The sequence below is a fragment of the Siniperca chuatsi genome, linkage group LG20, assembly GCF_020085105.1.
Source record: "Siniperca chuatsi isolate FFG_IHB_CAS linkage group LG20, ASM2008510v1, whole genome shotgun sequence".
Taxonomy (NCBI): Eukaryota; Metazoa; Chordata; class Actinopteri; order Centrarchiformes; family Sinipercidae; genus Siniperca; species Siniperca chuatsi.
The window spans coordinates 23,626,437-23,639,521 of NC_058061.1; the positions used below are offsets into that span (position 1 = coordinate 23,626,437).

The 13,085-nt window shown below is 40.5% G+C and overlaps 1 protein-coding gene across 4 annotated transcripts in view; it reads right to left on the minus strand.

Moving 5' to 3' along the window:
* Positions 1–13,085, minus strand: part of ccdc57 (coiled-coil domain containing 57) — a 73,298-nt gene that overhangs the window by 28,563 nt on the left and 31,650 nt on the right. For 3 of the 4 annotated variants that reach the window (XR_006375864.1, XM_044177557.1, XM_044177560.1), the window contains exons 9-12: positions 11,527–11,727; positions 11,183–11,341; positions 10,744–10,906; positions 7,994–8,086 (exon numbers count right to left, since the gene is read on the minus strand). Coding sequence is in view for 3 of the 4 variants with exons in the window: in XM_044177557.1 (XP_044033492.1) it covers positions 7,994–8,086; positions 10,744–10,906; positions 11,183–11,341; positions 11,527–11,727 (616 nt within the window). In the remaining variant the exon portion in view is untranslated. The remainder of the gene's footprint in view (positions 1–7,993; positions 8,087–10,743; positions 10,907–11,182; positions 11,342–11,526; positions 11,728–13,085) is intronic. The other variant, XM_044177559.1, reaches the window with a different exon arrangement.

The following is a 13,085-nucleotide window of genomic DNA, read 5'->3' on the forward strand; positions in this document are numbered from 1 at the left end:
TGTTTTTCAATTGTTTTATTTTATATCACAATAATAATCAATATCATAATATAAAATTACATGTATTGTGATAGAGGATTTTACCCATCATCCACTCCGAACAAAAATTAAACTTCCAATTAAAAATACCATTTGTTTTCCAACTAACATTAATCTCAGCTCTGTGCTCACACTCTGCTTCTTTAACACTGTACAGGAGGTTTTGACCTTTTCAGAAAGCTGTGATCATCTGATGGATGACACTCTTCCAACCTGAGTGTTCTGCTTCAACCTTAAATCCCCTTGGCTAGAGAAATTTCTAACAGTTACCAGAATACACACCACAGTACAACATCCTGAGTTGCAGGATCGCAGAGCGATAGCACCTACTTGGGGTAACTGATGTTGTTCAGTCAGCCAGGTTTGTACCACAGATGTTTTTAGTCCTATGGGGGCTTTGGCACCAGAGACATTTCTGGGTGACGTGACATTTTTACATGAATGTGAATCTACAGCTGGTTGCTTCACTGGCCCTGTTGCCATGCTGAATTATATATTAACAATTTCTCTAGGAATAATTAAAGTTCCATCTTATCACATACTTGCTTTCACAGACATTTTTTACACTGACTATATGGCATGAAGCCAAAGATTAAGTCATGATCCTCTCAGGATGTTTACCATTACAACAAACCCTGCAATTTGATAAAGATATATTAGCTCAGTCACAATGATGATACATCTGACAAATAAATGGACATGTACAGCATGTTCCCATTATAAGTGTTTTATTTGGCATCCCTGCTATCTTCACAGTCTGCAAAAATACCAGCTGTGAGGCCATCTGTATGTGACGTTTGTACTTTAAAAAGGTCACTTCAGTTCTGTTCACGTTGAAATGTGGTGGATTAGCTGTAACATCATATTCAGTATTGTATAGTTTGAACATGGCAGATGTAATGTCTGAACATTGTCACAGAAAGTTGGAACATGCAGCCTAATGTCTTGAAATAATAAGTCAACACATATTGCATGCCTTGCTATGTAGTGCCTCATTCCAGGTATTCAGCTTAAGTGGTTTTGGAGTCATCTGAGAAGGTTTACATGGACAGGACCGTGATATGTTTTTCCTGTTGGTGCCAGTGGAGCTTACAGAGGCTGGTATGTAGGGGAGGCAGTGAGCCAAACTGAAAGGCCATCATACCTCTCAGGATGCTCGAGGAAAAGGCCAAAGGCCTAAAAACAGGACAGCTCTGATTGCACTCTTAGGAGGGTTGCAAATACAACACCCCCAGGTGATATATAGGTGTGTGGGGGTAAGCCTGTAATAGGTTAGTTAACCCTCATGAGCATGATAAAAAGTAAAATATGCCCATCATTATTGGCATCCCACTACTGAGATCATGGGAGCAGGGTGAAAATAGTGCATGATTCGACAGTTGGATTTGTTCCAAAGCTGGTATTGCTCCTTGAGAGAAGACAATCTGTGGCAGCTGAAGGCACATTTTAGTGTCGTTATCATGATAAGTAAACCTACAGAGCAGAGAAATGGGAAGATATTGAAAGGTGATAAAAGACAGGAGGTTAGTTTCCCAATCAATCAGTAGTATGCCCTTTATGGTTATTTTTATGGGAAATGTGTCCAGGGAACAGCTCTTGGTATTTCAGTGACAGGGACCATTGCTAGGAACACTGAACACTGACACAAACACAATCCTCTATGAACTACACTGAGATGTCACAGCAGCTGGACGATGTCTCATCTTACCAATAGAACAGATAACTCAGTGTAACAGTGTGCAGAGGTGACATTTTGGCATATATATATATATATATATATATATATATATATATATATATAAGAGGAAAGGTCATGAAATGTCAAAAATGGAAAGAGTTCATCCTCAGTTAATTTCTGCCAAACAGAATATGATACTTCTTGTGTTCATGTGGAACTTTCATCCTCACAGAAATGGTTGTCACCCAAACCACGATGACTCATCCTCTGGGGAATATCCAAAACAAATTTCATACCAATCTGGTCAGCAGTTGTCAAGATTCCTTGCTCTGGACCAAAGTCGACCACACTGCACTAATGGCCGCACAGAAAGACAGACAGACAGAACAGACGGACCAACATCATCATTCCTGGACCTGAGGCTAGTGTCCCTCAACCAATGTAATTTAAGTAAGTGGATTGTTAATTAAGTTATCCACATCATCTTTGGGCTGGGAGGAGTCTTTTTTAAAAGTCCTCTTCCTCTCAAATATATGTTTAGCTTCACTGTGCGCAACAATGTATGGGCAGAGGTGAAACGTTTCTCTGTGGGTGTGCTCCATAACACAACCAGCTCAGTGTCGGTTTCCACCAGTTGGGTGTGGTTTCCGCTCCATTTCGATTCCGCACACAAAATAGGACATGCCGCTTATGCCAACCTGAATCGACGGCTTGTGCGGCACGTAAACATGTACCAATTCTGAATTATTCTGAATTTTTATCTGAATTCTCAGAGTTTTTATCAAGTTTAGTCCTTAAAACAGAGAAAGTAATTATTGTAGGTGAGTTCAATATTCATGTGGATGTTGAAAATGATAGCCTTAGTACTGCGTTTATCTCGTTATTAGATTCAATTGGCTTTTGTCAGAGTGTACATGAAGCCACTCACTGTTTTAACCACACCCTCGATCTTGAAATTGAACATTTAATAGTCTTTCCACAGAATCCTTCTTTATCGGACCATTATTTGATAACTTTTGAACTGCTATTACTTGACTACACGCCATTAAGCAAAAATTCTTACTCTGGATGTCTATCTGATATTGCTGTGGCTAGATTCAAGGAAGCAATTCTATCTGCATTTAACTCAATGTTATGTCTCAATATAACAGAGGACTCCTATGCAAATTGCAGCCCCTCCCAAATTGACCATCTAGTTGATAGCGCTGCAGGCTCACTGTGAACAACACTTGATTCTATCACTCCTCTAAAAAAGAAGATAATAAAACAAAGAAGGTTAGCTCCATGGTATAACCCCCAAACCTGCAAATTAAAGCAAACATCACAAAAACTTGAAAGGAAATGGTGTTCCAACAACCCGGAAGAATCCCGTTTAGTCTGGCAAGATAATCTTAAAACATATAGGAAGGCCCTCCGTAATGCCAGAGCAGCTTACTACTCTTCATTAATAGAGGAAAATAAAAACAACCCCAGGTTTCTTTTCAGCACTGTAGCCAGGCTGACAGAGAATCATAGCTCTATTGAACCATGTATTCCTATAGCTCTCAGTAGTAACAACTTCATGAGCTTCTTTAATGATAACATTTTAACTATTAGAGAAAAAATTCATCAAGTCCTGCCTTTAACTGGTGCCGACTTGTCTTCAAACACAGGAACCTTGGAAACAGCTGTTGAGCCTGATGTGTGTTTTGGCTGCTTTGCTTCTGTCAACCTTCTTCAGCTGACTTCGACGATTAATTCATCTAAGCCATCAACCTGTTTCTTAGACCCCTCTTAGCTTCTTAGACTAGGCTGATTAAAGATGTTTTACCCTTAATTAGGACTTCTTTACTGGATATGATCAATCTGTCTTTATTAACAGGCTATGTACCACAATCCTTTAAAGTAGCTGTAATTAAACCGCTTCTTAAAAAGCCCACTCTTGATCCAGGGGTTTTAGCCAACTATAGACCTATATCTAACCTTCCCTTTCTTTCTAAGATCCTTGACAAAGCAGTCGCCAATCAGTTGTGTGACTTTCTAAATAACAATAGTTTATTTGAGGATTTTCAGTCAGGGTTTAGAGTGCATCATAGCACAGAGACAGCACTGGTGAAAAGACAATGGACTTGTCTCTGTACTTGTCTTGTTAGATCTTAGTGCTGCGTTCAACACCATTGACCATCACATCCTAGAGACTGGAACATGTAATTGGCATTAAAGGAGCTGCACTAAGCTGGTATAAATCTTATCTATCAGATCGATCTCAATTTGTACATGTTAACGGTGAGTCCTCCATGCACGCCAAAGTTAGTCACGGAGTTCCACAAGGTTCTGTGCTTGGACCGATTCTATTCACCTTATATATGCTTCCTCTAGGCAATATTAGGAAACACTCTATAAACTTTCATAGCTAGCTCTTCACCATGCATGGAGGGTTCCATCCCAAATCCAGCACCCTGAGACTGTACGCTAGCCGTAAGGAAGGTGGCCGTGGACTAGTGAGTGTGAGAGCCACTATCCAGAATGAAACATCCAAGATCCACAAGTACATCAAAGATAAGGCCCCAACAGATGACGTGCTCAGTGAATGTCTCAGGCAATGGGGAACAGAGGAAGACGTGCTGGAGGAGGGACCATCATGGGAGGACAAACCCCTACATGGGATGTACCACCGGAACATAACTGAAGTGGCTGATATCAAGAAATTCTACCAATGGCTAGAGTGGGCCAGACTGAAGGACAGCACAGAGGCACTCATCATGGCTGCACAGGAGCAGGCCCTGAGCACCAGAGCAATAGAGGCCCAGATCTACCACACCAGACAAGACCCAAGGTGTAGGCTGTGCAAAGAGGCCCCTGAGACAATCCAGCACATAACTGCAGGGTGTAAGATGCTGGCAGGGAAAGCATACATGGAGCGCCATAACCAAGTGGCTGGCATAGTGTACAGGAACATCTGCACAGAGTATGGACTGGAAACCCTGAGGTCAAAGTGGGAAACACCTCCAAAGGTGGTAGAGAATGACCGAGCCAAGATCCTGTGGGACTTCCAGATTCAGGTTGACAGAATAGTAATGGCGAACCAACCAGACATCGTGGTGGTGGACAAACAGCAGAGGAAAGTCGTTGTGGTTGACGTGGCAATACCAAGTGATGGCAACATCAGGAAAAAGGAACATGAGAAACTAGAGAAATACCAAGGGCTCAGAGAAGAGCTGGAGGAGGCTTGGATGGTGAAGGCGACAGTGGTGCCCGTGGTCATCGGAGCACTCGGGGCAGTGACCCCCAAACTGGAGGAGTGGCTACAGCAGATCCCTGGAAGAACACCAGACATCTCAGTCCAGAAAAGTGCAGTACTAGGAACAGCAAAGATACTGTGCAGAACCCTCAAGCTCCCAGGCATATACAGTATATATATATATATATATATATATATATATATATATATATATATATATATATATATATATAGAAGAACCCTCAAGCTCCCAGGCCCCGAGCTCGAAGGATGAGACCAGGGTGAAGGACAAGGTTTTTTATATATATATATATATATATATATTGTATATAATTTTATTTATATATATTGAGACTACTACTATACTATATTGAGAAACTTAATTTCGTTGTACAACCTTGTGTTGTATAATGATAAATGAATTATCTTGTACCTCATAAAACAATTCTGGAAGGTTTCTGTGGAAAGTATTTTCTGTAGCTTTTTTAGTATTTAGATTTTTATAGTGTTTGGATGATCTCAAACATTAAAAGAGTACTCCAGGGATTTAGTCTTTCACTTTCAAGTTGGGGAACTTGTGAGAGAAAGATTTAAAAAAAATGTCAAAATCAAAGTAACAGACGCTGAGGCTAAAACATTGGATACTACACTTCCCATTCACACTCCACACCCCCAAGTCTGTGATGCAGGTTTTCTGTTTTAAAATGGTCCAAAACTAAGGTAATTTTTTTAACTTGACAAAGCTCCACCAAAGCCACAACTTTTATCACAGGCTATTAGTACTCCTCAAGACTAGTAAACTGACCTTTATGTGTAAAATCATATTTGTTGGTGAACATAGTGTTTTTTAACATTGTAACAGCTTCCCTTCTATCATACAGATGAATTAGCTAATGTAGTTGATGTAGATTAAACCATAGATTAGGAGCTTTCTGAATTCATAATGATGTTGGCACTGGCCAAGGCTGTGATGGTTTTTCAGTACAGAGTTATGCATCCACATGATTTAATAAGTAGCTGTGCTATGTCTGATTCACTTTTAATTGAGCTGATCAATCCTGTGGGATCTAAGAGAGGCTCAGTATTTATGGACAAACAGTCTGAGGTCAAAGATTTCAGTTTCTGACTATACCCTTTTTAAAGACACAGAATACTTCATCTAACTAGTAAACTAATGGCTTTTTGTCATGCAGACATACATGTTTATTACATAAATGTTTATTCAGATGTGTCACATCTGAATATCGTAGAAAAGGTTTCAGTCGTAGTCATCTGGACACTGTTTTCAGAATCAAGACGTTTGGCTCCCATCCGGAAGTCATACACAATTGAGAATGACTTCCGGATGGGAGCCAAACGTCTTGATTCTGAAAACAGTGTCCAGATGACTACGACTGAAACCTTTTCTACGATAGAACACTCCTGGACGAATGAGGGACTACACCGTCTCACATCTGAATAAATTACAGAAAGAACCACAATACTTGATATTTGGCACCTGGTCCACAGAGGACAGCAGTGAGTTGGAAAGTAATGAGATACAGGAAGAAGAGTGTTCTCAGTCAACTCACAGGTTGCATCACTGATAGATTTTAAAACTTATTTTGAGTTGAAGCCTTAATTAATGACCATCATGAGAGCGAGGGATGCTCAGCCCTCTCCTCACAGTAAATCCACAATTTAATTTTCTCATCCCATTCAATCATTTATTTGAGAATTATTGTCTGTTTTATAATGTCCAACAGTGATACATTTATTTGTGTTCTTAAAAAGGCGGAACAAGATGTGCTTTGCAAATTTAACCTTGTGCTGCAGCCTATATGTGTCGTATGGGAAGTGTTACAGAAATGTTACAGGGCCGTCCTAGTAAGATTGCGGTCATGACTTTAACATTTATTCAGATATGAAACCAACATGTTTCCAGATAATTTACATAATGGGGATCATGTCTGAAACAGGCTAATGTTCTGTAGTCTGGCTTAACCAGCCCTGTGGTGGAAATGCAAAGTCACCTTTGGTAACTGTAAGCTGCATATATGGCATTTTGCCATTGGTCCACTTGACACAATTTGGCAGTGCTGAGGCATGATGAGCTTTGATCATGACAACAGCCTGCACCTGCATGAGCTACTCCGGTACTTTGCAGACACAGCATTGTTGCAAGTCATGCAGGGTCCTAGAGAGAAAGTTCCATTTTTAAAACTCTTGCGAAGTTTAGCTTTCAGTACTTAAGTTCTTGGTGTACCTGATTCGCAATAAATGCTTTCCACTATGACCAGGTTTACTGTGACATATCTACAGGAAATGCAGTGGTATTTGTTACTCAGGTTAGGCTGTTTGACATACTAGCTGATATTGTAATCGGCCATTAACAACATGCCTGAGACTTGAAAGTATATTTATTAGCCGGAGAATTTGATAAATTGTATTGTGAGAATGTATTGTATTTATTTATTATTAAAAGATGATTTTTTGTGGCATTTTTGCCTTTATTTGATAGTGACAGCTGCAGAGGTAGACAGGAAAGGTGAGAGAGAGAGAGAGAGAGAGGGGATGACATGCAGCAAAGGGCCGTGGGTTGGAGTCGAAACCAAGGGTACTGCGGTAAGGACTCAGCCTTAATTGTACGTGCTCTACCAGGTGAGCTACTGGGGCGCCCCCTAATACTGTTCCTTGAAGTATGCTATTATTCAGTTCCAACGTTTGGCTGGAAATATGATAGGACATTGTAGCTCCCAAGCGGTCCCACTCCCATCACAGTGAAATTAATTGAAAAGGCCACCCAAAGGTCAAATATGACATGTGTAGTCAATTATGGGCTTTATGCCACTGAGCTGGAGCACTTGTTTGTGTGCAGGTGTAAAAACAAGAACGAGCATGTCTGGCTGTCAGTTCACCACACAATATATCAACCTCTATGTAAAGACACACTAAATGTTGAGGATTAATGATCAATAGGCTGATTCCAAACTCGTCAGGCCAGCACTCATACCTGGTAGGGGTACCTTTTTAATGGTTCTATTAGTCTGCACAATGTAAGGTGGATGTATTCTCACCTGTATTGCCTGGTCTCTCTCTGTTTTAACAGAATGTAGTAAGACAGTCAGGTCCTGCAGCTCTTGTTCTTTCTCTTTCAGCTCTGCTTTAGCCTGAGAGACCAAGATAAAACCTTTATTAGTATCATCATCAACTACATCATCACCCTGGGCCTTCAAACCAGCATAGAGACAAAGATGGTTCTATTTCTGCCTCGGCAATCTGACAAAGATCAATGCACTCACTGCCCAAACAACTAGCAGCATGCACTATAAATGAGTGAAAAGATTGCTGTTTGCTTACCATCAGACAGATTTAATAAGCCTTTTACTCCTTTAGCATACATTCTGCATCTGGAGTCACAAATGTTCTTTGTAAAACAAGTGCGCTGAGTCTTAGGTCCAATATGTGTCAGCAGTGAGGTGTGACTACATGCATGCATAGAACATATTTTTAGCAGGGGAGACTGTGTTGAGTATGTGCATGCGCGTATTAATGTTCAAAATAAACAATGTAGTACATTTTCTATAGTTAAATGGTAAAGGGACTGGACTTGTATAGTGCCTTTCTAGTCACACATTCATACACTGAGGGATGCTAACTGCTCATCAGTTCAAGGAAACTAACCAATCATTCACAGACACTCAAACACCGAAGGCACAGCAAGAGCACAGCGGGAGCAATTTGGGGTTAATTCAGTGTTGACACGTGGGCTGGGAGCAGCCGGGCTCGAACTGCCAAGCTTCCGATTGGTGGACGACCCACTCTACCACCAAGCCACAGCTGCCCGGGTTTGATATGAAACTTATTGATTTGATATGAAACTTAGTGATTTTAAATAATATGACAGCAGGATAAAATAGTGTGATTCACATGATCGAGGATATTGCAACAAGATTAGCTGCTGCTGACTCACTCAAAACTGCAAATAAAATAAATCTTGTACATACTTTAACATGTACAAACTGATTACCACTTACTGTGGTGTGTTATTCAGCATGTTATTAACAATGTGTTATGTTTCAGATACTGTCTGTCCTCACAATCAGTAGCTGTCAGTACTTTCTCTGCAGTGTTGATCTCCTTACCTCCACAGATTGATAGTGGGTTTGAAATCTACAGTATATGACAGGCTGATTTAGTGCAGCTAACTCTAAAAATAACATATATATATTAAAAAAAACGTAATCTTATAACCTTGTTAAACCTTTCTCGATGGTAAGTTGGTTTTTGTTATGAAAAGAAACTTCCATATGGTGTTAAAACGATCAAAAATCATTGCCTGAAGAGACATTTTAGCCTAGAGTAATCATAACCTATTCATAATCATTGTGTGTGTAATTAGTATCAGTAATTTTCAGTGACCAGGCTACTACTTGGAACCGGTCAGTGCAGTGTGGCATACCGGACCGCAGATGTTAAATTATATGACAAGAATGGACATTTCCTACCCTCCCACCACCACCCCCTGACAGCACAAGCAATAAAGCCAGATACAGTAACTGACATTAGGGATAATGGGGCGCTTAAATGTGCTTTCAGTTCAGCGCCTCTCTCTCATCAGCACCAAAGCAGTGACGCACCCTCTATCTAAGACCTGCCTACCCTTCCTGACCATGTGCTGTACCTCATGAGGCTAACCAGTATTCCTATGTTTCAATGTATGTAACTTAGCAAACTGAATAACCTAAAATATTCAATGCCGAGTACGTTTGCACCACCACAATCACCCCTCCACCTCTGCCTGAAGAAGAGACCAAACACTGCTTGGGTTGTTCCATTTCCTACACATATATTTTACATTAATCTGGACAAAAACATTTTTAACTAGTAACCCTTCTAAAAGTTGCCTGTAGATGTGAATGTAATGGTCTGTCTGTCTTTGTCAGCCCTGTGATAGACTGCTGACCTGTCCAGGGTGTACCCAGCCTGTTGGTCTGGGACAGGCTCCAGTCTCCAGAATCGTCTTTATTTTAACTGATACTGATCCATTAAAATATGCCCGGATTGGCCACGATACCGATCCTTTGAATCGGCTCAGGACATCTCTAGAGTGCAACAATAACAAATGAACACAATATTTCACAGACAAACCAGAGTTGGTTTTGTGCCCATCAACAGTGAACTTGGACATGACGTCCACTGAACTGCAAAATCAGTATAAATGCACTCTTTATATTTAATTTGCAATTTTACCCCTTTTCTCCTAATTTGGAATGTCCAGTTCTCTTTGCATTACAGTATTTGTCAGACATATGCTACCACACTGTGACACATGGGGCATCCAGGTGCATTCTGTGAGTGAGTGAAGGAGAGAGCTTGTGGGTGCAGTTCTGAGGTGAGATTTGCGTGAGATCACCAAGAGCTCAAGAAGAAATTATAATGTAGTGATCTTAATTCCACAATATTTACTTCAGCCACACTCCAAGTCCACCTGAGAAAAACTAGAACTTATACAATTACGATTATATTACAATTTTTAGGTGAAGATGGAGCAGCAGGACTGGCAAAACTGACTGTTGCAAATTGTGTGTCTTCATTAAATCCATCTGAATACATAATTAACCACTGTTAACATGTCTCCACCTGTTATCTATACTATTCTCCCTTAAATACATAAGCAATAAGGAGAGAGGTGCAGAATCAGTTTCAAAAATGTACAGAGGCAATTTGCATTCACATTCAAAACCCTACAGTGGGTGAACTCCACTATGCATATGCACCACATACACTGTGTAGAGAGAGGTTGTTTTATGTATGAGAGGCTGACCTGGTCTCTAGCCTGGGTCAGGTCTTGTATTAGCTGCTCATTAGCAAGATAGTGTTCGACCTTCATGTCCTCACAGCGACTCTGCCACTCCAGCTCCACCTGGACTCGCATCTGTTCTAAGGCCCTCTCTCTCTTCAAACCAGCATTCAGCTGCTGCTTGTACCTGACAACACACACAGACATTTTATAAATTATAAGAACAGCTCAGACAAGGTCATATAATTCATATCTTGAAATTTACATAAACGTCACAAATTTTCCCCTCTTTGTTTTTGGCTTATCTTTTTTATCACCTTCAAATGTCTTCACTGTAACCTTTATGTTCTCTTGAGGTTAAAAGGAGACTCCTCTTGGTACTAAATCAATGTGTTTTTATCTGTCTCCTCTCTTTCTTCTTCATTTATCACTATCTACCCTCACTTTACTGCTGTCTTCTCACCGTTCCATCTCCTCCCTGCTCCTCTCCCACTCAGTCCTACGTCTGGTTTCTCTCTCCTGCAGGGTGATCAGCTCTGTATCCTTGGCAACCATCTCACTGGAGACCTGACTGATGTATCTGTCCCAGCCAGTCCGGGTTGTTTCTACCTCTCTGCGAAGGCTTTGAAAACACACACACACACACACACACAGGATCTCCAGTCAACTTGTTACATCATCACAGCTCACAGCTGCTGCATATGAAATGTATACAGAAACATATACAAACTGAAGCTCAACAGATATCAGGTTTGTTAATGTCAATATGATGAGTTTTGCTTTTGTCTTTATCAGTGTCTGTCTCACCTCTGGATTGTCTCATCTTTCTGTACCATGGCCTTTTGCTGGTCTTCCTGTTTGCAGCGTGCTTGTGCAGCCAGAACTTCCATATTCTCCTGTAGTTTGACAATGTGTTTCTCAGCCTTCTGCATCTGCTCTGTGTTGGCATGAAACTGAGCCTCCAGCTGCGCATCACACTCCTTCAGAGCCCGGACTACATCCTCATATCTTGACAGAAACAGCCATACAGTTAGACATTAGGATACATTTAGAGGACTTATGGTAAGGTCTTTCATGCATAGCTGATTTGGCTTTTATGCACAAGGTGACATGAAGAGTTATTACCTCTTTAGCTGGATTAAGAGAAACAGGTACAGCTGCCAGCTTTGAGACTGCTGAGGAGCTTAAGCCTGTCAGTTTTTGTCGGCCCACCACAGATTGCAAATAATAAAAACAACTAGAAAATTGCATTTCCTTCAGAAAATGCATGTGAATGCTGACAGCTGAAATGATTTTGAAAGCATTGCTGGAAATGCAGAAATGTGAAATGAATTGCCTGAAAAATCTGAAAGCTGAAATGTAAAATTGGCAGAATTGGAAGCTGAACTGCATTACTTAAAGAAGCTGAGAGCTGAAATACATTGCTAGAAAAGCTGGAAGCTAAACTGTAATACTGTAAAAGCTGGAAGTTGACATGAATTGCCTGAAAAGACTGAAAGAAGAAATACTTTGTATACACTTTGGAACAAAAAGTGGCCTAAAGAGCTGAGAGTTGCAAAGCACTGAATAAATTCAGTAAAAACTGAACCTAAAGAAGTTAAGAGCTGAAACATGTTGCTGAAACAGCTGAATGACATGCTGCCAAAGCTGGAAGTAGAAATAAAATGACTTAAAACTGTGAAAGAAGAAATTCTTTGTATTAATATCAGATCTAAAATTCACCAGCCCCCTATTAAGATACTTTCTAGGGATTTTATTTTGAAACAACCACCTCATCCTGAGCTTCCTGTTAAGATACAGTTACTGCCTGGGGCTTTTATTTCGAAAAACCAAGTCCATCCCTAGTTTCTTGTTAACATAGTGGCCGTTGGGGGCTTTTATTTTGAAAAGCTTGGCTCATCCTGACTTTCCTGTTATGATAAGGTTACTATCTTGGGCTTTTATTTTGAAAATCCAGCCTTGTCTATGGTCTTCCTTCTGTGTGTGTCCCCACAAAGATAGAAAACACAGTTTGTGTGTGTGCGTGTTAGTATTTCAGCATCTGTGTCTGTCTGTGTGTGTGTTAGTATGTGTGTGTGTCAGTAGTCCCCCCAAAGACAGAAAAACCGCTTTGTATGTGTGTTTCTGTCAGTAGAAGTCCCTACAAAGATGTGTGTGTGTGTGTGTGTGTGTGTGTGTGTGACAGAGGTAGATTTGAATTGTGAATGAATTAAACCTGAAACAGCTCAAGATCTGAATTTACTAACAGTTAAAAAGGACAGAGGTCTCAACTGCCAAAAATAGTTCAACATCAATCCACCAGTCACAACAGAGGAACAAACTGATGGAGGTTTAATCAGCTAATCAACATCAGCTGTGTGTAACTG